Source organism: Siphateles boraxobius, unplaced genomic scaffold, assembly GCF_051911475.1.
Source record: "Siphateles boraxobius isolate OS27281-9 unplaced genomic scaffold, OSU_SipBor_1 6, whole genome shotgun sequence".
In the NCBI taxonomy this organism is placed as follows: Eukaryota; Metazoa; Chordata; class Actinopteri; order Cypriniformes; family Leuciscidae; genus Siphateles; species Siphateles boraxobius.
The window spans coordinates 19,771,685-19,796,755 of NW_027509186.1; the positions used below are offsets into that span (position 1 = coordinate 19,771,685).

General features: G+C 35.8%; 3 protein-coding genes across 4 annotated transcripts in view; 2 read left to right on the forward strand and 1 right to left on the reverse strand.

The window, feature by feature from the left end:
• The window catches only part of hsph1 (heat shock 105/110 protein 1), a 28,146-nt gene extending 25,213 nt beyond the window's left edge, over window positions 1-2,933 (forward strand). Inside the window, 7 exon segments of the mRNA XM_077209053.1 lie at window positions 186-215; window positions 540-647; window positions 1,021-1,112; window positions 1,114-1,138; window positions 2,042-2,199; window positions 2,250-2,278; window positions 2,596-2,933. Of these exon segments, the coding sequence (XP_077065168.1) occupies window positions 186-215; window positions 540-647; window positions 1,021-1,112; window positions 1,114-1,138; window positions 2,042-2,199; window positions 2,250-2,278; window positions 2,596-2,837 (684 nt within the window). The 3' untranslated portion in view covers window positions 2,838-2,933.
• A 900-nt stretch (window positions 2,934-3,833) lies between these two features.
• wdr95 (WD40 repeat domain 95) lies at window positions 3,834-24,905 on the reverse strand. 2 transcript variants are annotated; one of them, XM_077208094.1, is made up of 31 exons: window positions 24,881-24,905; window positions 24,712-24,808; window positions 22,225-22,495; window positions 16,022-16,075; window positions 15,844-15,927; window positions 15,599-15,664; window positions 14,815-15,045; window positions 14,616-14,701; window positions 14,280-14,372; window positions 13,714-13,759; window positions 13,597-13,643; window positions 13,146-13,263; window positions 12,834-12,903; window positions 11,873-12,095; window positions 11,583-11,688; window positions 10,479-10,630; window positions 10,213-10,315; window positions 9,201-9,307; window positions 9,034-9,113; window positions 8,835-8,889; window positions 8,698-8,743; window positions 7,753-7,812; window positions 7,483-7,651; window positions 7,247-7,345; window positions 7,107-7,165; window positions 6,858-6,996; window positions 6,749-6,788; window positions 6,532-6,620; window positions 4,380-4,558; window positions 4,158-4,253; window positions 3,834-4,052 (listed from the first exon to the last, which is right to left on the reverse strand). In XM_077208094.1, exons 2-30 carry the CDS (start codon window positions 24,756-24,758, stop codon window positions 4,170-4,172), a joined length of 3,003 nt encoding a protein of 1,000 aa, XP_077064209.1. In that variant the 5' UTR covers window positions 24,759-24,808; window positions 24,881-24,905; the 3' UTR covers window positions 3,834-4,052; window positions 4,158-4,169. The 2 variants fall into 2 exon arrangements, with proteins under 2 accessions (XP_077064209.1, XP_077064208.1); XM_077208093.1 differs by lacking the exons at window positions 24,712-24,808; window positions 24,881-24,905 and adding an exon at window positions 23,538-23,662.
• Window positions 19,912-21,133, forward strand: LOC143715711 (uncharacterized). The gene is made up of 2 exons (XM_077207460.1): window positions 19,912-20,836; window positions 20,937-21,133. The coding sequence occupies exons 1-2, from the start codon at window positions 19,912-19,914 to the stop codon at window positions 21,131-21,133; spliced, it is 1,122 nt and encodes a 373-aa protein (XP_077063575.1).
• Window positions 24,906-25,071: the final 166 nt, after the last annotated feature.

A 25,071-nucleotide genomic window follows, 5' to 3' on the forward strand; every position in this document is an offset into this window, starting at 1 on the left:
GTATATCAAGTCATTCTCGAGTCATACAGTTCAAGTCAAGTCAAGTCTCAAGTCATTGGATCTCAAGTCAAAGTCAAGTCGAGTCATTTTCTTAATTTAGTCAAGCAAGTCTCAAGTCCTTAAATTTGCGACTCGAGTCAAGTCATGTGACTCGAGTCCCCCATCTCTGCTGACTCAACCGGGAGGGCCCCTTTCAGACGTTTCTGAATGCTCAAGTAATGTATCTTCCGTGCAGCTTTTCCCAGATAACACGCTGTTACCTGTAGAGTGACATGTATCTATTTAGCTCACAGGAACTGTTATCAACAGATTCTGATTTATTCATAGCGCCCGTTTAATGTTTTCATGTTTCAGAAGCCTGTTCCTGATTGCTGAATCTCTAAAGGCCATTTCAGCTCATGCATAAATGAAAAAAAACTCTCATTCAAATTAGTTTGTGGTTCATATGAGCTCTTTGGTGAAATGCAGTTGAATGGACCACAAATGTAAATGCGGCATAAAATACTGCTAAACAAGCGCTTGTTTTTGGTTTTCTCTAGGACCATCAGACATTCTGTGAGCTTTTGAATGGTACAGAGAACTGGCTGTATGATGAGGGAGCAGACCAAGATAAGCAGACGTACATTAACAAGCTGGCAGACATACATGTGAGTTGTTTGTCCTTTTTGATGAACAAACACATTTGATCATAGGGTTAGCCTTTGTGTGCCGTGACAAATTGATTTTGTGTTCTCTCAGAGATAGCCGGACTTGTACACTGCAATAGGTTTAACATTACACTCTGCTTGATATGCGACCACAGTTTTGTGGTTTTCTTGACTTGCGCTGTCTTGACAGCACGCAGGGTTTGCGATGGCATGTGCTTCACTTAATGGCTGGGCGAGTCATTTGTGTAGCTTTCTAAACCCCTCTGATGCACTTTAGCAAGAGCACTAATTGGATGCTGTGTACTGCAAACCAAACAAAAGCATTCATGCTTCCAAACAGTGATGTATTAAAGCCTTTTGTTTTATTCAACAGAAACTGGATTTGCCTGTGCAAAACAGATACCAGGAGTCCTCCATAAGGAGACCCAAAATGTTTAAGGAGCTGTCGGACAAAATACAGTCATATGATTATTGTGGAGTACAAGAATGGAGTAAGTTTTCACTCTCATTTACGTGTCATATTTTACATCTTATTTAAAACAATCATGCTCTGCAAGCAACGTTGTAGCATCGGGAGGCACTGTGCAATTATTTATTTTTTTTTTTTTAAATTTAACATTATAATGGATCCCATGCAGTTATGAAGTCAGATTTCAGTCATCAGTGACATTGCTGACTGTAAATAGTGTCTGCTTTTACATTTATTCATTTAGCAGATGCTTTTATCCAAAGCATCTTACAAATGAGGGATGCAACAACACCGCAATTCATCCATAATATAAGAAATGCTGCAATACTTTTAAGTTTAAAAACTGACAAGCTAGTGAAACAATAGAGTTTGTAAGTATAGAAAGGCATCAATGGTTGTCTTATAGTTATCACAATATTATAATAAATTCAATGATTTGTCAATAACTAGGAATGCATTATATTTATTTATTTATCATTTAATGCCATATCATAAAAAGCTTTTTCATGGCAAACTCGAAAGTAATACAATTTAAAATAATCATAATATTTAAATTAATTGTATACAATTATTCTAAATTATTTAATAATGTTATCTCTACAAATACTGATACTGATGATAATAATAATAATAACAGGAATATGAACATTTTAAATTTGATATTCAATAAAAATTCTAATATTTTCCCAGAGAAACCTTTTTAAAAATGTCAATTAATGTATAAACACAATATATTGTTGCCATATCGGCTACCGACCAATTTTAGAGGGTTAAAACATTTGGGTTTTTTTTTAACACCTCTAATGTACAGTATTCATTTGTATTTCTTCAGGTCTTAAAAAGGTATTGAAAAACTTACATTTGACTTTAAAAACGTGCAGAAACCTTGTGCATTTATTATATATTGCAAACTTTTGTCTCCCAGAGTGACAGTTACTGTAATATTGACACCATAGACATGGACAAGGTCAGAGTGTGTGTTGAAGATACTCAAGTGTGGATGACAAACATACAGGATTCTCAGCATGAACGCACACCTGATCATTCTGCCATACACAGCTCTCAGATCCAAGCAAAATTACAGTTGAGGAAAGACTAAAAGCATCATGAAAGCATTTCATTTGGGGAGACAGATCTAAGAATAACCTTATATGTAACAAGTATTGATAACTATGTCCAAACACCCACACAGGGGTGGTGTTAGCTTTCTTTTCTCTGTCATCCTTCAACATTCAAAAGTTTTTTTAAATAGTCTTTTACTGAAGCGTTTCATCAGGAATTTCTCACTTTAGTTTTACTTTTACGTTTATTACTTATTTTTTAATATAGAAGTAATTAGAAAACAGGACTTCAATAGTCATAGTGAGCATGTTATTAAATTAGTGAGCATGTTATTAAACCTAATTTATAATTAATTCAATTATATTGCATTTGTTTGCGATAGTGTTTAACATTTCTTTTTTATAATTCTTCAGGCACTCCACAACAAATCCAAGCCCTGGGATGACTCTCCTATGGACGACAACATTCGACCAGAGCGGCGTCACAGCAAGAAAAGACTAGAAGATGTGACGATGGAATACACTGAGTTTGTTCAAAATTAAGCAAAAGACAACCATGTCAATATTAAGCATCTTATGTTATTGGAAATTCAATATAGCTGGATTGCATGTAATATAATGGTTGCTGGTCATTCAGTCATGCAAACAGAGGTAAATTAAACTTTTTTGTTTCTTATATTTGATGTTAAGAGGCACATTTGAACCTTGTTTCTTATTTTGATATGATAGTCATATGATAACTTTTAGTTCATCTTCATGTAGAATCTAGTTTGAAATCTTTAAAGCTCCCACTGCTTCTCTCCACTAAGTCAGAATTTTAGAAACCAGACTGAAACTCACCATTGGCTGATTATGAATGCAAAAACTATATGAAATTGCTGTTTTGGGTTAAGAAATGGATAGATGTAGATGTAATAGCAGTTAACAACAATATTAAGAGAACAGCAAAAGGATCTGAAACTGTCATTGCCTAGCAGTGACTAAAAGAAAGCTCATTCTGAAACTATGGCACTAAAGTTAAAGCTTGCAATTTCAGAAATTGATGTACAAGGGCTGCTGCTATATGCTTGAGTGTTTCGCTTTATTTTCGTTGTGCAGTCAATAGGATATGTCATGTTAAATTCGCAATTTATTTATAGCGCATACTGACAATCTGTGCCAGATGGAAATGTACTAGTTGTCCTTGTGAAATTTTTTGATACAGTGAATTGTTGTTTGTTCCTTTGTGTTGTACCTGAAACTTTTGCTGAAATCACAATAAAGTAAACATTTCTAAAAACGTATAATCCATGTTTTTCTGCAAATCTCTTATAGATATAGGTTACCCAAATGTTTTTAATTCGATCATTATCATTTACTCACCCTCATGTCATTCCAAACCTTAATGAATTTCTCTTTGGAACAAAATATATGATGTAAAATGTTGTTTTGGACCCCATTGACATCCATTGTATGGACGAAAAGAGTTTAAACATTCTTCAGAATTGGAAGGGTATTATTTAGGTTTGGACTATCAATATAAGGCTTTCAAAATGGTTAGAAAAAAAATGAACTGTCATGAAAATAAAGTTATAAAAAAGAAGTTATAAATTAAGTTATGAAGGCATGTCTTTAAATCATGAGATGATATCTAAAGAAAAAACAACTCTTCACTCCTTTGATAGTATGTCATTTATTTGTCCTCATCCTAGCGTCCTTATTTAGCACGCTGACTTTGACATGACTAGTCATCTGCATCGTTGGATTGGTATTTGGAGAGATCTGTTTTTTTAATTGTAAGGTTAACAAGAAGGTCTACGTTCCTCAAAAGTCTGGTAGTCCTTGAGACCCATTCTGTCTGAAGTTCTGATGCGTTTGAATATTGCGTGGCACTCCCTGCGATCCAAAAAAAATTGTGAAAATCCAATTTGTTACTCTTTAATAAGAAGACTTGGTTAACATTTAGATGTGTGCTTGGTTTGAATGAAAATATACACTAACCTCTTGCCATGCTCAGACACACCTGGAATTGTTCTGTGCAGATTCGTTATCTTTGAGGATTGATGGAGGGTCACTTTCATCGATGAGGACATCCAGCTGCAATTAAAGCACATTAGGATTGTTTTAGAAGCCAGATTTCAGTCTCAGAAACACAGTTCGTGGGCAAAACAGAGCTTTATACAACAACCCCCAACCACACCAGGCTTCATCCAAATATCTTACCTCACTCTTTTTATTTTTAGTTTCCACAGAGTCCAAGACATCTGACAGATTTGTCTCTCTATCCAGTATGGGTTGAGAAGGCATGCTTAAAGGATCTATGAGAATTTCTGAGGGAACAGCTGGGTGCTTCCAAGAAGATGGTGTGTCGATGCTCCAACTCTCGTATTGTCCAAATGTACCTGTAAAGTTCAATGTAGTTTAGCTTGTCATACATTTGATTCCTGAACAAGGAATTAATTGGTTCTTTTCAGTGAATCAAAACATATAGCTTATGTCTTATGAACCTACAAATTGAAAATTTAGATTTTATCGTAGGTCTACTAAAGGTGCGGTCACATTAGCAAAATTTTGCGGAAAAAAAAGATCTATTGTCAGTATTGTAGCAATAGTCAACGTGACAAATTTTGTAAATTGATTTTGAGAAGTACATTTTGACAAGTATCTACTTTATCTGAGCATTTTATTTATTTTGGGAAATGTTTACTTCACTACATTCCAAAGCAAAATATCATACTTTTTACTCTACTTCATTTCATAAAAATATATCGTTCCTCATTATTTTGAACTGAAGAAATCGCCACCTGATACCCAAGCTGAGATGCGATAGATTAATTCATGAACAAACCAATTCTTTCCGATGAACCTGTTAAATTGGTTAACAAATTGCACTGAACTATTCAATCATGAATCTGACTAATCTGACTGCAGCTGTTCTTGAGTCAACAACTCACTGATTCAGTGATCCGGTCCAAATGTTGTAGCTTGATTGACATAATAAGTCACTAATTCTGAATTTTAGCATTATTATTGTAAAGGAAAATCATATTTAGGTCATGACTGTCAGTTATTTGTGATCTAAAACTGCAGTAATAGTGTACACTAATAATACGTATAATGTTTAATAACTTTTGGTGATTAAAAAAAGTTAAGTTCATAAATTTTGATTTTCATCTTCTGGAGACACCATAGGCTCATGGAATCATCAAGACTTTCTCCTGGGACTGCATCTCGATGCTTGTTCAATGGCTAAGGCATTGCAAGTACTGCACAATTAACTAACTAATCAGAGGTTCAGTAGAAGCAGTAAATCCCTTTAACCCCTTGAGCCGCAGGGATCACTGGTGATCCCGAATTTTACATTAAAAAAAATTGTGCATTGTTTTTGAGCTGCTTTATCTCTCTATTAGTAATTGCTAGAGCACTTCTGAGTATTTCACAGTAAACTGTCAAGTGTTAGCTTTTAAATGATACCTTGGTTTTGTGTGTAGTCAGAAGGACTCCTTAGCAACAACCATTTTATTATGGGTATGTGATTTTGCACTCGATTGCCAAAAGGGGGGCGACTGGTAAGGGTTTTAACCAGGTACTTTAAACTAAGAAACTGATGGTTCTTTTAGATGGTTAAATTACTCTTTTCCATAGCTTCATTGCCTGTTTCTGTTTTCATTTACTTTCACTTTACATTCAACCCATATATGCGTGATTGTGTGCATGTGTTTGTTGAGATTTGTTATGTGTTTATGATTTAGTTTTTTTTAGCTGAGTGTTGATTCTGCTCCCCGCTTGCTACATGCTAAGAAAGAGTTATTTTTCTGGGGTCACGAAAAAATCCTGTCTGAGAATTGATAGACTATCAATACTGAGTGTTCGCTGGACGAACAGATTCATTGATTGTAATATTAATTCAGCAACATTAAGTTAATTCGATTAACTGATCCAAATATTTATAATCAATTATAACAAGTTATGATTAATTATTCATATTTCTCTTTTGAGATAATTTGTTACACTGTACATTTACTCAAGTACTTGATTCGTCCACATATGATTTTAACCCCACAGATCGCAGCTTGAAATAGAACCAATTTATTAGCGTCATTCGTTCAGGTGTTGGACTACACTGGCTGACCTGGAATTATTTGATTCACTTAAAAAGAACCAACTCAAGAGCCTTATTCCATTCCGGAATCGGACTACACTGGTCACATAGAATTAGTAGTGCCGTTGTTGAACTGCTGAATAAGTATTGCAGGAAATGCTGTCCAAGTATTTTAATATGATACTTGGTATGATGCACATTGGCAAAATAATGCACATGCCACAACTGTAACTTCCTGAAAAACAACAACTTCTAAGCAAATTGTAGATGTACCTATAAACTCCCCATGGATACTCCACAACCGCACTGAGAAGTCCATTGAGGAGGTAAGCAGAAACTGGTCCTTGTCAATTATCTTCAAGCTTGAGGAGAGGAAATTGTGGTAATAATGTTAATGAGATGTATTTTTTTAAATAACAAATACTAAACAAAAAATGAATATTGAATAATTATAATAAATATTGCTTTTATCCCCACTTATTGAACCTACCTAGTGATGCTGCTGATGTGTGCACGCCAGAAGTTCACCTCTAGAAATGAATAACACCACATCAAGACTCAACATAAACATAAAAAAATAAAATGAGGACTGTCCTTACTTTCAGGAGGGTTTTGTTCAGGCCCCAGGGCATATTGCTTGACATCATAAACGTAGATGAAGCCGACATGATCGGCTGTAAAAAGCATGCTGTCATCCTGCATTAAAGCCAGTTTCATAATCGGCTGCTGATGCTGAGACTTAAACATGAGATTTGAACTAGAACCTTTGTCTCATTCTGCAGACATTGAATTTATAATCAAACTTGAGGAAAGATATGATATATAATATATACGAATAAACTACTTACAGCCTGAAAAGATGTGATGAACTTCCCGCCATTCAGAACACTCCAGAAATGAACATAACCTTTGAAAGAGATGAAATACGTTCTGCAAATTGTATATGAACTGATTTCTGTCATTTTATTCATCGCAAGGACCAGTTTACCTTCTGTATCTGAAGATACAAGCCAAGCAGAAGATGACAATTCAGGAACAAATGCCCGGGTCTTTAAGAAGATGAGGCTCAGCACATTTGTGCACTGAACTATCAATAAAAAAAATTAAAAGTAGTCCATATGAGTTGTGCATAATATACCAAGTTTTCATATATAAAAGATTTGATTCAGGACCAGCAAATCTGAAATCATTATTCACTGAAAATCCATGGGAAGATTGGCATACCAGGATAACTGCTGCTCTGTTGAGGGGTCGATTGAGGAGTCTGGAAGCGAGACAGTATGCATTCTGACACTACATTCCATACGATGATCTCCCCATCGTAGCTGCCAGTGGCCAGGAGGTGTGGTGTGCATTGAGCAATGCACAGAATATCCACTTTGTGCCCATTCCTCTGTGTGTGAAACATTCAACACATTTCCCAAAGTGCCCCTGCATATTCTAAGTACATGTACATGTGTAGACATGGGTTTGAGTTGTGGTGGATGCTAATACCACATCGTCCTGCCAAGAAGGTTTTGGTCTCTCATTGTACGGAGTTTCCTCTTTGGAGTCCTGTCAAAAAATAAATAAAACAGACACAGGTTTTGGCCATCCTTCTGTTAGACTGTCTCACAAATTAATTAGGTTGAATAGCTGTCAGCTATTAGATATTAATTAGATAATACCAATTTTAGGTCAACTAATTATCAAGAAATGCTTAATTTTGTTCAGTATGGTATAAAAATGTCGCATTAGCAATTAAAGAAAAAAAACAGTTAAGCTAAACATGGTCAGGTCAAAGTGTCTGAATAAATTTTGGTCCCACATTTTTATAAATTTTACTGGTAGTCCACTGTATGAAGAAATTTCGGGTATAATATGTCACAGTTTACTTTACTTTGTTATCCTCACTTACATAAATGAACTAGTGTCCTGCACCCACTAGTAAAAAATAAAATAAAAAATTATAGCTGGTGTCTGAATAATTTTTGGTTTGACTGTAGATAGATGGATAGATTCCTCTTCCACTGAAAGAATGTCTAAATCAAAGTACTCTCAAGACTTAATACAGAATTGACAATTGATGGGTAGGGGAAATTTTTAATAAAATGAGATACATACTCTCCAGTGGTGTCAAAATCATGCATTAAGGGTATCTTTTTTCACAAAGCTCAGATTCTCTTTTCTAAAGTGAACAAAAGCTCTTGTAATAGATGGAATGGACTGTCAGAAGGGAATGGAGGAATAAACAACACCAAACAGCACTCAAGCACTTTTGAGGAAGGAGGAACATCGAAGTAAATGAAATATGGAAATGGAGTGAAACGCAATAAAGGCGAGAGTACCAGGGGGAAGAAACAGGTCATGGCAGTCAACCATTTTATGAGAGCCATCTGGGGAATTACGCAGATGTAAAAAAAGGTCGTAAGGGAAGCAGGCTGGTCACTTTATACTCACCAAGTAAATGTCAATCCTGTGGTCCCAACCAACAGAAATCACAAATCTGCCAAAAGAAATAAAAAAATGAATCAGCCAAAAAATGAGGATAATAAAATCCATGAACATTATGGTGCTTGCAGTTTACATAGACTTACTGATTCCTGTGCAGTGTCAGGTAGAGGCAGTCACAAATCTCTGCACATTTTCCATCTGGGAGAAAAACATAATGCAGGGCTTTGCTTCACAACAGCTTTAAAGGGAATGTGGGATATAATATACTCTGAATAATCAGTCATACTCAGGAGCAAAGCAAATCAATCAAATGCACATTAAGAACTATCAGGAATTATTGACCTCTCTTGAATATCTTCACGCACTGGCCATTGTTGAAGTTCCACATCTTAAGGCAGCCATCTCTTCCACCAGTCACTAGCCTGGTGGAAAAAAAAAAGAAAGAAAAAAACCCTGCAAAAAACAGTAATAATATGTAATGTCATATATTTAAATGAGCTTTTAACAACCTCCTTCCGCTAGGGTCAAAAGCCATGCAGGTAATTGCAGACTCTCCATGAGCACCTCCAAACTCAAACATCTGAGCTCCAGTTTCCACATCCCAGACTTTGACAACCTGAATTCAAGTAAATACGTTAAAGTACATTTAGAAAAGAGGTACTGTTGCTTTACTTAAAACAGCTCAGCTTGTCATTAGTTGAAATTATAGAATTACATTTAAAACATTTCTGGATAAAAATGTACACCTGTTATTTGGATCTTACGAAACAATAATGTTAAAGGAACCCTGACTACTCACAATAATAAGCGATTTTAGTCACAATTTTGCTAACTTCAACCAAAAACCCTAATAAAGACAAGTAAACCTGTACCCATAAATTTCAATTTGTTACTCACACAAAGCTATCATATGACTTCATAAGAACTGGAATATAGCACACAAGATGTATGAAGTACTTGTATGTTTTTATGTATGGTTTGAAGTCAGTAAGCTTTTTTTTTTTTTTTTTAAAGAAATTAATACTTTCATTCAGCAAGGACACATTAAATTGATCAAAAGAGACAGTCAAATCTTTTACACTGTTACAAGATATTTCTATTTCTAATAAATTATATTCTTATGGACTTTATAAACAAAGAATCCTGAAAAAAAGTATCATGTTTTCCACTAAAAAATTAAGCAGCACAACTGTTTTCAACATTGAGAACAATAAGGAATATTTCTTGAGCACCAAATCAGCATATTATTTTTTGAAGGATCAAGCAACACTGAAGATTACTGAAAATGTTGCTTTGCCATGAAAGGAGCAAGTCACATTTTAAAATAAATTAAAAGAGAAAAAAGTGATTTTCAATTGCAATAATATTTCACAATATTACTGTTTTACTGTATTTTTAATCAAATAAATGCAGCTTTTGTGAGCACAAGAGACTTCTTTCAAAAACAGACCTATGAGCATGAGGAACAGAGCATCTGCGTCCTCAATGTATTTCATACAGATACTTCTCAAAAGCACTCACCGAGCCCTCAGAGCAGCTCACCACCTGCCCAAACTCCTCACTGTATCCGCAGCACAACACTGGCTGTTCATGGGACAGAATCTGATTGCCCTTAGGCTGTGGTCTACAACAGATGGCATATGAAAGGAGAAAGGAAGCAAAATGCATGACAACTAAATGACGAGAAAATTGTACCTAAATACACATACAACCTAATGCCTTATAGCCAACTGATACTCATAATAGGCTTTGAGAAATATTTGTTATATAATATCTAAGATGCATACTTTGTCTGAAGGGATAGTAAGGTGAGAGAATCTGTGGCGATGTAGAGCCCCTTCAAAGCTGAAGAGTAGAGGCATGCAGACAATTCTCCCTGGATATTACTTGCCTCTGGATCGGCAGTAAACAGACATGTCTCATCCTTAATGTGCCATATCTATTAAAAAAAAGTATAAATAAAATGTCATCATAAAAAAAACAAAAAAAACATTTTCATATGTTGCACGTAATTAGGAATATGTCACCGAAAATTAAAATTCTGTCATCATTTACTCACTCTCATGTTGTTCCAAAACCATATGACCTTCTTTCTAATGTGAAACACAAATGGAGAATTTTAAACAATATTCTGCCCACTGTTGTCAAAATAATGAAAGTAAATGTGGACTGGGGCTGTCAAGCTTCGAAAAGGATTCAAAAGTAATAGTATCATAAAAGTGGTCCTTGTGAATTACACACCACATTGCAAGTCTTCTGAATAGTTTTGCAGGATGAACAGACTATTCCATGCTAATCTTCACTTTAGTGGGCTGTTTACTGTGACCGGATCATTGAGTCGGTAAGATCAGTCCGGTTCAGTGGACTGGATCAACTGATTCATAGAAAAGAACAATTTAACTCAAAGAATGATTCCTTTACAAACTGGACATTACTTTTCTCATAAATGCATCAAGGAGAGACTGGGTGGATTTAACTATTTCTGACTTTAGAAGACTTTGAATACAGTGCATCTTTTTTGTGGTGCTTTTTGTCATTTTGGAGCTTGACAGCTTTGTCCTTATTCACCTTCATTATACTTACAAGAGTGATATGCATTTGCTTAAAAAATCCCCCTCTTGTGTTCAGGATATAGATGAAAGAAAGTCATACGTGTTTACAATAACTTGAGGATGAGTAAATTCATTTAAATCTTTGGGTGAACTAACCCTTAATAAACAAGTGGTGCAGTCTATAAATGTTGCATTTGGTTTTACTTATTATGGACATCCAGTTTAACTTCAGCTTAGTTTAATGTTTGGCTTTTTCATATCGAGAAGATTTAAAACACTTTTTTGATATAAAAAATCCAGATTTGACTTTGGATTTTAAGAAATGAATCAATTCCTCACCTTAGCAGTCTTGTCTGTGGAGACTGAGTAAATGTGCCCATCTTCTGAGGAGATACAGAGGTAGGAAACAGGGGCATCGTGACCTTTCAAAATCCCTGTTGGTCTTCTGCCATTTCGAAATGTAAAATTACTAGCCTGGCATTTAACATCAATATTTGATAACACAGTATTATCTATGTATATTTCGTATTTTCTGACAGCTATATATATCAGAGAAGAAATTGTCCAGAAGAATTACAATCAGAGAGATGCCACTTATGAAGAAGATACCCTAAAGATAAAAGGCATACTTAGGCACATAAGGATTCCACATGCGCAACAGCCTGTCCCTCCCGCCAGTGACCAAAAGATTACGCTTCTCACAGAAATCAAAGGTCATGACTCCTTTAGGAACGGTGAAGATTGTTTGTTTGCTGGGTGCCCTCTGTGTGACTTTCGTAGACTTTCCCTTTTTGCTCGCTTCTGTCATCTCTCTCCTCTGCTCTTGCATGTACGTTGATGGATGAATCCATCCTAATTAAAAACAGATTGTCAAACCTTCATACATGCATATCCACTCAAACAGATCACAGCTGACAGATTCAGAGCCCTTTTCCCCTCTTTCTGAGTCATTATGTGTTATTCAAATGAGTTTAACCGGAGCTTCGTTGCACTGAGAATTTTGACATATCTCTCATCTGGCATTAAACATGCAAGACGCCAGAGTTGCTATTTTCTTCCTTCTGCCATGTTACAGAGAAAGAAGTGAGAAAGGAGGACATACTATTTTCTACACATGGGTTTATATGAATGTTTAGGTCAGATTTCACCCTAAAATCAATAGTAAAATGATCTTAAATTATATCTTGCATAAATAAAATGAATGCAATTTTTAGGATCAATAAGATTTTTTGCTCTGTAACATGATTTTCATTCAACTAAGCTCATTTCGAACACCTATTCTCATTATCTTATTGCGTCATTATGTTTCCCTCTTGCTTGTATTTCTCATTATTTTTAATTATGATTCTCATTACTGTAATACAATAATGAGGAAGACAATGTGCTTAACTGCTATGAAATAATGTAAAAACAAAAACAAATAAAAAACTGAATAGTCCTAAAATAGGCTTAATTTTATTCAGGCAAAATATGATTTCTAATGTTTCCTTTTGATTTTGGGGTGACATAATCCTATTAAATGAGAGAAAATATAAATTATCTCACTGTACTGGAAAAAGTAAACCAATAGAAGTCATTTTTAAATGTTACCTATAACAAGGGCAGAGTCTTCAAGCCCTGATGAGGATATAATGGCAGGCATGCTTTGAAAATATTTCACCTGAATTGATAATAAAATATTGTTACATTTTAGACACTTGTTTTTTCTTTTGTAAAAAATGAGATGATTATAAAAAACTAATTTAGTAAAATATTTCCCTTTCAGTATCTTACACTAATGCACTGATGTAATATTTACAATTGATTGCAATGTATTCATGTGCATTGCAGCAATAGAACAACAGGATAAGAAGAAGAAAAAAATATGTACATTAATAATGATAATAATAATAAATATTTAACCTTTGACACCCAGTCTTGGTGGACTTTCCATCTGATAAATGTTATTCCTGGAGACTGAACTGCACGGTCGAGGCTTATGTTTGGCATGTTGTCAACCTGCGGCAAACCTTTCCACAATCTAGGGCATAAATGTATTCTGATAAAAGCTTACAGACCATGCACAAAATATACTATAAAAAGGACTGTTGCTATGCCTGTTTGTAGTTATGCTTATGTTATTAGAATATATAAATAAGATGAATATCATGCACAGTGCCAGTGAGCAAGGTAATATAATAGTCTTAACATGCCAGTTATCTTTCACATCTCTCCAGAGAACAGAATCAATGTTTCCTAATTAATTTATTCATTACTTTATGAAAATTAGAACATGCCTGCATGACATGCTATTGTAATTTTGTTTTACAAAACTGCACATTGAAAAGTTGTACTATTAAGAAACCTTGTTTACCTCAATTTCTCCGTGATCGATGTTATTAACAGGATGTTCACACAGCCCTAGAGTGCCAAAAGCTTTGTGATTAGTTTCATTGAATTCATATGTGTAGGACTGCCTTCGTTTACTTACCTGAGAATCGCCATATACAATGATACAGTCATCTGGGCCAGTAGAGCTAACAAAACAAGAGTATTTTTTTATTTACAACAAAAGCAAACATTGACATATCAACAAAGAGCATTCATTGTGTGTTCTTGTTTTTAAATATGTTAGTACAAAAACAAATTTGCAAGACCCAACATAACATATCCCTATTATTTTATTTGATCTATTTTCTAATATCACATTACATTGTAAATGCAGAGCACAGAAATTTTTGGTTACACTTTATTTTAAGGTGTCATTGTTACAGTGTAATTATACATTTAAGTACTGAGTAATATTAAGCAACCACATGTACTTACTATAAGGTCAGGGTAGGATTAGGATTTGGTTGAGGGTTAGTTGTATATAATTATGCATAATTTACTGTTATTACTATGGTAAGTACATGTAACATATGTAACAAGGACACTGTAAAATAAAGTTTTTTTTTTGTAAAATCATATCTGAAAATATTGAACATGAAAAGAACTCCAAAACTTCACAAAACCGCAATCACATCAACATGTCTGACATGAATCTGGTCTGCTCACCAGTAATCCAGGTTTAAAGGCACAGTTTCTAGTGAATTCAACTGACAGCAAGGCTCTAAAGAGGAAAGCTCATAAAACTGGATCTCTCTGGATCTGTAAAGTGGGAGAGAAAAAAATAAATATATATATATATATATGTGTGTGTGTGTGTGTGTGTGTGTGTGTTTTTGCTTTGGATAAAAAATTGCTTTGGATAAAAGCATCTGCAAAATCACTACTTCATCTTCATCTGAAACAGCATGCCATAGGGAAAAATCTTCATTAGAAAGTTCTATACACTACAGTGCATTATAAAGACTGTTATGTAAAAATAAATGTATTTTAAAAGCAGTTTACCCAGTTCCAATAATCAGTTTGTGGTACTCTGACATTGGCACAAAATCAGTAGCCCATTTTTGTTTTCGATTGATAGATCTCATGGCCTGGATATAGAAACAGAGAAATTATTCAAATTAAATATTGGTTTTAAAAAAATTGAGGAGAGCAGGAACAGGAATAGAAAAAAGTAAACAAATAAAATGTAAATGTAACCCACAAACACATTCTTCTTGCTCTTCAAATAAAGCTTGGGGGTCCAGAAGTTAATAACACCATCTTCTCTTAGAGTCACAACAGTTCCATCAGAGGGAAAGTGGATTCTCACAACAGGCTTCCCACATTTCAGTAACTTAATGTTAGCCTCCAATATAAAGGCTGCCATTTTACTGCGACGCACAGTCTCTTCCTTCGCTTCGTACTCCAGGTATATGTATGTGCAGAACTCATGCTAAAAGAAATAGAGGAAGACTTAAATAAACTTTAATAGAATTTGTTATAGAAGTGTGTTCAATATGTCATGGTAAAGTTATGAGTCTCATTCACAAATCATGTAAATACACTTATTTTTGTATTAATAATATCAATATTATATTATATTATTTTGATATCCATATTATAATATTATGAAAACATATAATATATAACATAATAAAATTTGTATAATATGTATTCATTACGTAACACAGCAATATCATTTATATATAAAAAAACATTAAGTCCTTCAGGAGTTTGATTTTTGCATACAAGTTTGGAAATTAGGGATAAATTTACTTGCAAACTCAATTTCAATCATGACTTCTATTTGAAAATGTAAGCAATTTCCTGCACAAATATGTGCATTCAAAGTTACTGAATGAGACCCATTTTGACCAATTGCCCACAAAGGTTTTTTATATGAAAAAACTTGACTCAAAAACAGATGCAACTGTGCATAACAAATTGTCAGTTCATCTAAGAGAGCAAGTATGAGATTTAAAGAGAAAGCAGTGAATTACTCATACCCATTCGATTTTGCCATCACATGTGTAATCGATCTTCATGAATAGCTTGTGAATGTGAGATTCTTTCTATGACGTTTCAAAAAGTGTTAGTCCAAAGTAATGGGTGGGAAGACAGTGAGAGAGGGAAGATTGTACAATCATACATAAAGATTTTAGGTCTTGGGTCTCGGTTAATCCATTTACACAAGCAACAGGATATAACTGAATACATAAACCTCTCATTACAGTACTTTTACAGTACTTACAACTCCTTTCAAACCTGGGCAGTTTCTCACAACAGATTTGAATTCTGAATAATCCAACTTATGGATGCCAGCCTTTGCAAACTCCTGCTCAAGAGAACAGAATTAGGAAAAATCATATTGTGACTAATTGATCATTTAAATTAGATTTCCAAATAATCTACAAATTTTTAATACTTACATCATAGGCCAGTTTAATTTGCTTTAGATCATCAATGGACACCATCTTCTCAATCTATGTTGGACAGCAAAAATAAATTAAACAAGTCAAAAATCTCACAGAACATGTGAGTTGGAAGGAGCAACATGTGCAAGTCTCTACAGAGAGGTTTGTAAGAAAGAAGATTAACAAAGATTAACATCATAAATTCACCGTGACGGATGCTATTTCAACATAGTATGAATCGACAAGTGTTGTTTGACATTTGTTGGATGATCAAACATCTTTCAGCATGTCAAAAAATGAAAAAGCTGCTGGATTTCGACAGGTTGCTGTCACATGGTCTGCTCCTCCTTGCAATAATTAATTCACTTGAAATTGAAATGGCTTCGTTGCAACGTGATGCAATTTTAATTTTGTTGTGGATCAAAAACCCACATGCTTCATCAGTCTGCAGAAAATCAATAGATGACATGCCAGTCAAATCAGTCAAACCATCTACCATGAATAAAGGTGTGATATGATGAATTGATGAAAGATATAAGATATAGGGTTTTTTTATACAATTTTTAATATTATTTTAGATTTATTTTTTATTTATAAGGCTAATTAATTTACCTTGGGTTCCCTCAGCAAATTTTTAGCAACTTAAGCTTTCATAATTCATGTTTGAGACTGTATTTTGTGATATAAAACAGTCTCTTTAGACTAACAACAGACCTCAATTTACTCATAAATTGAAAATCGCCACTAAAAATCCATTGGAAATTGCAGAGGGAACCCAAGGTAAATTAGGCTTCCCAGTTGGCCTAGGAATTGATAATAAGTACTGCATCTGCCACAAAAACAATTAGGATTTCAATTAGGGTGACAGCATTAAACAGCGAAATGAACACTGAAAACAGCTGAGCTATGGTTATACTACTGAAAAATGTAGTTAGGGGTGTCCCTATATACTTGTAGTTATTTCCTCTCCTACTGATAAATACAGATTATAACTTTCATTCCTATTTCACTGTGCAGTCAGATGGCAAATTACCTCCAGCACAAACAAATTTGGTCTTGATAAGGAAAACATAATTGATTTGCTTTCTGAGGAGCAAGTTCAAGCACTCTGTTGAAATAAATAATGCATGTCCACTGTGTCATTTCATTCAATCGCTAGTCATGACAGATTACCCTGCAATGGTTGCCCATCCAAAGGTCATCCAGCTAATGAATTAATCGATTCTGTACTTGATTCAAAATGTCATTTTAGAAAAAAAGACTACAATTGTGTCCTACAGAAAGTTAATGATTTGGTTTTGGCATATTTAATGAAGCTTTGGTATGAGAAGAGTGACCTATTATACTACTCTGACACCTTTGGGTTTTAAGATTGAAAGATGGTTGGCTAAAATGGCAGTTACAATATGGTTGGTTTCTTCTACATCAAAACCTGGAACATAATAAATAGCTTTTTGAATAATTAAATATGATATGATTTAGAGCAGACAAAAGATATGAAAAGAAATATATTCTGTACATACCTAAAGTTGATGCAAAACTGAATTCAGAGGTCTGTTTACTGGTCGGTTAGAGCAGATCAGTTTAAAAAATGCAAAACAAGATTAGAATGATATGAAGGCAGCTCTGTGCTGGAGGGGGCGGGGTTAAACATTAAATGTGTTCATGCGACGAACAACCGTATAAGTCCAAAAAAACAATGTCTGGCTAGCCAGTTACTTTGTAACGTAGGTTACAGTCAGGGGGCATTTTGCTGGGCGTCTAACGTTACTAATGTTCATACAGCTCGGACTGTTTAGCGAATCATGTCATGGATGGGTCGAAATGAAAGCTGAGAAAATTAGACTTTGATTGCTTTCTGTCTTCACTGAAATTGGTAAAAAAATAAATATATAATCTATATATATATAAAAAAGTCATTGACGTGTTTAAAATATTTAGATATATTTTTTGGATCCCCTGTTACCATTTAATGCAACACTTTGTTTTGTAATATTGTATGCTATGTTTGTTTGTTACTCATTATTTAATAAATAAAATAAATAAATAAATAACTAAAAGGTAGTAATAAAAAAAAATGCATTGATTGTGTAAGCTGTTATATATTCTAGCCAGTAACCTTAATAGCTGTTAATAGCCCTAGTGTTCTATAGCTAAACAAAAAACAACCGCTAATGTGACTTTGTTTTTGTTAAGGGCAATGTGTGCAAGGAGACGTGTCCCAGGCAGTGTTCAAGCCTAACAGAACAAAGAAAACTCCAGCTCTTCACAGAGTTTTATGCTGTCTCTTATGAGAGGCAGCATGCTATCATTCTCTCTGGTTTGGAGCAGGTAGGCTAACTTAAGCAATTCATGACCATATCATGTCAACAGTATGCAATGCATCACAATGTAGGCCCATGAAATAACCACTGAATTGAATACTAAGTTAGTGAATTCACTAAGACTGCACATGTGCCTGATCACTGTAAATGTTAAATTCTGTGAGGATGGATGAAGGATGATCAAGTAGGCCACCAAGTGCATTACAGACCACAGCGCTTTGGTGCCCTAAAAGGCATTCACATGGCTTATTCATTCTCCTAACCAAAGCATACTCACATACTTAATGACCTTAACTTGACAGCTCTACACGACGGCTAGCCTGCTACGCTATGGTAAATGTATTTTTACTTCATGTCTTTTTACTTCTAGCACAAGGTGAGTCGCAGACGACCACGTGGGCCTGGCACTGAGATTACTAGAGGAAGTACACCTTCAAGTACCATGTGCAACAAAGAGGCCAAAGACTTGCTGTTTGTAAGCTCACATTTATGTCAGTCTTTCAACTGACCAACAGTCGCCTACAGGCAAGTTTTATATATCCTAGCGTTTTCTGTTTGTTAACTTTTTATTACATGCATGATTTTACAGGTAAGTAAAAAAAAAAAAAAATCTTGAAGGACCTCATGCTCTCGCCCTGTTAGTTTTTAAAGCTGCACCATTGTCAGCATCCATTGTCCTACAACATTCCCTGGTCTAATGGTACACTGGACGTTGGCATTATAGGGCGTTGGGTGCCTTGCCACCCTATAACGCCAGTGTGCACATACCGTAATGGTTAGGATTCAGCTCACAGTTGTTGTCCAGTCAGGAAACATATTTTTTTACTTTGAGATCGATATCATCAGGTAAAGTGCTATGCAAATGTAATGTATGATTATTCTTTGTATCATTACAATATGTGGATCTTAAAGGGATACTTCTGGAAAGATTAATGTGTATTTAAAATGGGTCATTTATGTAAAAGAAATGTGAAATTATTGTTTTAATTTGGAACCTTCTAGACTGAGAAAAGCCAGAAAATGTATTTTTGATTTATGGGGATGAAAGACAACAACTCCCAGATTGCAATGCTAAAATGCACACATCAATCAATCACATGTTTAGCATCCATTTTAACACTACATTCAGATTCACAAATCGGAATAAATTCAGTTAGATTGAAACAAAAGGTGTGCATGTAAACAATGACGATTTTTGCGTCATCTGAGGATTTTTTCCAGACAAAAAATACATAAATCTCTCATCTCAGGGGTATATGAGGGAGGAAAGCATGGTAATTCAAAAATACTAAAAAGAATTCGGTTTTCTAATGATACAAAGCTTAATGCTAAATCCTGAAGTATCCCTTTAATGACTGTATGTGAAAAACAAAATAGTTTAGAGGAATGTTTAGAATTATACATTTATGGTCACAGAAACAATGCAATTGTGCAAAACAGACCAGCATAGTTTATTATATTTCCCTTGTTCATGAGTTGTGTTGTTTATTTTTTAGGCCTCATAGCATTCATCCTGCAGTGAGAGAGGGGATAAGAGAGCATATTTTGAGCTTCCCACGCCAACCGAACCACTACTCACGGATGAAGGGATATGTGGAGAGAGAGTACCTGAGCCCTGATTTAAACCTGCTCCGCATGTTACACCTGTACAAGGAACACAATCCAACATCCACTGTAAAGTTCTGCCTCTATAGGGACCTCCTAAAGCAGCAGAACCTCAGTTTTGGGCAGCCAAGAAGTGACACTTGTGCAAAATGTGACACCCTGTTCTCAAAATTAACAGCTGCTACAACAGATGCAGAAAAGTTGAAGATCGCAGCCGAGAGTGAGCTTCACCACCGGAAAGCTGAAAAAGCGTACACCCAGTTGCAGGCTGATACAGAGTGGGCCAAAGCCAATGATGACTGCCATGTCATTTGTATCGACATGCAGGGGGTAGTGTTCACACCAAACCTGACATACTCCAACGTGTACTATCAACGGCAGCTGGCCAAATACAACCTCTGTATCCAGGAGATGGGCACTGAAGATCCTCCTACAATGTGCCTCTGGCATGAGGGCATCGCTCACAGAGGTTCCATCGAGGTGGGAAGCTGTCTTTTGAAGTGGGCAGAAACATCTTTCGCTCCCCTAGTGCAGGCAAAGGAACGGAAGCTCGTCATCTATAGTGACCGATGCTGTGGGCAGAACAACAACTGGCGAGTCCTAAACCTCATGGCCCTGCTCGTATCTAGAGGGTACTTCAGTCAGATAGAGCAGAAGTTCATGGTGTCTGGTCACTCCTTCCTTCCCTGTGACCGTTCCTTTGCCACGCTGGACAAGAGGCGTACGGTGTCCACACTTCACACCCCCAGCGATGTCGCCGAGATGATCCGTGGAGCCAGGCAGCAGCATCCATTCAAAGTCATTGAGATGAAATGTCCGGACTTCAGGCAGCTCCCTGATGCAACATTAAAGCGTCCACCTCGCTTGCTAATCACATCCATGATGTGGTTGAAAGTGACAGGTAAAAAACTAAAGAGTTGGTTTTCTGAGATTAACAGTGTTGGGGATATGTGCGTGAAAGAAGAATCTTTATTGAATTTCTTGTTGAATCATGATTTTAGCTGCTGATCCATGGTGTGTCCACACAAAAGGGAGCCACAGCCTCTACGAGGGATGGAAGACCTGGCTGATCACCAAACAGAGGAAGAATCAACCACCTCCAGCTCCCTTGTTCTCCACCACGTATGCTCGTGCTTATGAGGACCCTCTGCCCGTCAAGAAGGAGAAGCACCGGGATCTTATGAAAATGCTAGCCTAAATGCCAGCGGAATCCCAAGCATTTTATGGGACATTAGAATGCGAAGAGTAGCCTGGTATGTGTAGGTCATGTGCAGGGTAAGGTGGGGTATATTGTGTATATTGTGTAAAATTAATCATAATTGTAGTTGTAGCTTATCTTGTATGCCTTATCTTATGTTGTATAATAGGAATATATAGTTATTTATTTAGTAAATGAACGAATGGGGTGATTTATGAAATGTATTATAAAATGGTAAACTAGCATATGGAACCATAGCATGGAATGATGATGATGTATGTCTGTATTGTAAATATGTATTGTTTACAGTTATTACTGTTGTTTATTGTTTGTATGTATTGTTTATTGTATGTACGGTTTATTGTTTGTACTGACGTTTGTTTTCTGTACTATAAGTAGGCCTATCTATTGTTCATTGTTCGTACTGTATTGTCCGTGTTTTTGTTCTGTGATTAACGTTGGCAAAAAATAAAAGAAATTGAAAGAAAGAAATGCTTAATATTTTCTTTAAGGTTCTTTTACTGTATTAAAACTAAGATAAAGGAATCAAATCGCCAGTGTTTTAAAGTGATATGACGAATTGGACTTATACTGTTATTCCACATTAACTGGACATATACTGTTCTTCCACATTCCAGAAATGTAAATTACTCTAACTTTTTATTTTTAAGATTGATACTAAAAAATCTTATCTCATTAGAATTGTGAAGCTTTTGTTGTCTATCTTCAAGTCAAAAAAAAATATATATATATATATAATATTCCGAGTCCAAATTAAAAAAATGTTATTATTCAAAATTTGAAAATATGGACTTATATGGTTCTTCGTCTCAAGCCCTCAAATATAACCTAATATATTAATAGTAAACATTATGTTAGACTCTAATTTCATTTTCAATATTATGGATCTACAAAGTGTATCAATCCAGCTGCCCAACTCCCTTATTTATCATTATAACATTTGCATTTGCATACCTGACCAGTGAGAGATGATGCAGTGGCAAGTTGCCATTCAATCTAGGTAGAATATAATTGTTGGGAAATGCAGCCAAGCAGCAGATGCTGCACAAGTGTGACCCTTTGACTTTTACCTTGAGCTCACAGAGGGTCCCAGCAGGATCTGATCTGTAGCGTTTTCGCATTCTAAGTTTAACATCGTCTCCCAGGGCAAGAGAGTGTCGTCTGGGTTCTTGCCTCAAAAGCTCTCTCTCTAGCCAAGCAGGAAGCTGTTGGCTCCTCTCAGTAGGGTCTAATATGGACCCCGTAGAATGTAGAACCCCATCAGCCTGCTGTCTGTACCGCGTGCCCTGCTTCTGGTTCAGTCCAGCAGCTCCATATACTGGTCCAAAATCTGTCAAAATACTGCATAAGAGTGTTGCATTTAATATTTTGTTTAGAATTTCTTTTTAATTTAAGTTATTGAGAAACAACCTTGCAAATGGCCCTTTCGCACGCGTCACGCATCACCCAACGCCAAACTCAAACATCTTATATACCTCTTAGAGGTGCTTGTGACGGCATGTCTCAACAGGTAAAAGTAGGCTACTTTCAATAAAAGATCTAACAAATTAGAACATACTTTAAAGGAGATGATACACTGGGCAACTTTTTGAGCAATGTTGCTGGGCAATGTTGCCGTCAACGGGCAACCAGATGAGACACAGGGCCAAAGACAGATCTAAATTATCCAGATAGAAATATACTGCCCATTTTCAATGGGAAAGTGCCCAAGTAACAATCGCTCGGCAAGATTGCCCAGCAACATTGCTCAAAAAGTTGGACTGTGTATCATCACCTTTAGCTGTGTTGCTATGTGTCATGAGTAACCACACACACACAAACATATTTGAATTGTGTCAGGGAATAGAATACAGTTTGCACAGTATAAAAATAATTATGTCTATGGGATGTCCCCATAAAACATGAAAACCCAACGGGTGTTTGAGTAAATTACAGATTTAAATAAAAAAATTGCAGTTGTTTTTATAGGGAGAACTTTACACCTCCTAAATTTCATTTTGCAAAGCGAAAGCCAAAAGTATAAGGTCAAATCAAATTAAAGTCAAGTAATATCTTCATATTTGTCTGTCATGACATAAATGAATTTATCTTCAAGGAATGGTTCAAGCATGGCAACAGCATTATCCATATTCCCTGGCAACAGTAAACACTATGAACAACAGGAGGAGTGACACTCAAGGTCAGAAGCTGGAAAATAACCGAATACCAATGTGGTACGAAACATACAGTAGTCCTCATACTGAAATGAAAGTCATGAAGCAGAACAAATTAGTCTCTGCATCAGGAGCTGTTTCAAAGTGGTGCTAAGCAAATAAAATGCTTAAATATGGGAACTGGAAGCCATGTCAAGATATAGATAAATGAAAAGCATAAAGCAGAATACCTGGGCTTATAGGTCTCAAGTTGGGCTCCAGCAGATGAGGCCCGAATTTTCCTGCCTAGCGGCATAACTGAAGAGATCTGAGAGTATCTTGTCTTTTTCGGCTTGGCTTTCGTTCTCTTTAGAGCCTGGTTGCTTGTTTTGCAAAGGAGCTTAGGGACAGCACACCTGAGTCTCAGGTTACCTGATACACAAAACCGAGTGGAGTGGCTACATATGCATTGTGATGAAAGCCACATTTAAAACCACTTTAAAATTTCATAATGTTAAAAATAACTTTTCAGCAGACACGTCTGTTCACCATAAACTAATTTTCTTAATTTTTAGGGGGCATGCAGAAAGCATTCTGTTTTAAACTTAATGAGAAAGATACCTGTGGTATTAAGATTGAAGTGAAATAACTTTTTTGTCTTTTCTACAGCTTGCTGTGCACATCCCTACCTCTTTATTGTGCTCTGCATAATAAATCAGTTCGCCTGATGTTATTGATTTATACCTTTACTATTATTTTATAAAGTCAAAATACATCAAATATCTATCTCAGGACTAGGGCATTGTTACCCAGTACAAAATCTCAATAGATGTATTATTCTCAAGAGACAAATGATTAATGTTATTTTTCTCCATGTATTTTCATCGTAGTTAACAAAAAAAAGAAAAAAAAAAGAACTGTGTATAGTAAAACATTATTTATGTCTGTTTTCAGTTTATTTTGAGTGTTTTATTAAGCACATCATCAAAGATGCATAAAGGCATATCATTATATTAGGAGTGTTCTGACTCCTGGAAGAAAATCAGAACACCCAAAAATACTGCACAAATAGCTTTTCATGATTCAAAATCCCATGTATATAAAGGCCCAGGCCAGGCAGACATCCTCTCCAATGTGGAAGGGGCTTGTATGGATACACCAGTATATAACACTTAACACAGTAACTGTCAGGAGCCAATCAGATCCCTCACATGTCACCACGCAAAGATCACTGTCCCCAGATTACTGATCACCTGCACCTGTTTCCACTCAGCACTCACTTCCCAGCCAGCACAAAAGCACCCGATTCACTCCCAGTCATTGTCAAGCCTCCAACAGGAACGACCCTTACCAGTCACCACTTGTCTCACTCTGAGCCATCCTTCAGCAACGGACGTAAAGTATACTTACCTGAAAGAAACTAACCTTGTTGTCCTTGTTCTGATGTTCCCAGGATCCGCTCCATGACTCATGTTCTCCGTTTCCTGGAATCCGCCACGAGTCCCGTTTCCCACTGGATGAGCTGCAAGAGAAAGGGAAAGTATCACTGAACTGGTGAGCTCATTGTCAAGTGCACTTCAAAGGATCTACTCACCTGGAATCCTTCCTGAATCACGCCTATCCACGAACGATCTGAAAAGAGAGAAAAACTCAAGTTATTGATCTGTGTTACCCACCACGTTATTCCTTAAGAAGAGGATTCACTCACCTGGATGTATTCCTGCCACATATATCCTCTTCGAGATCACCGTTGAACTCCCGAAACCCTGCATACTTACCTTTGAG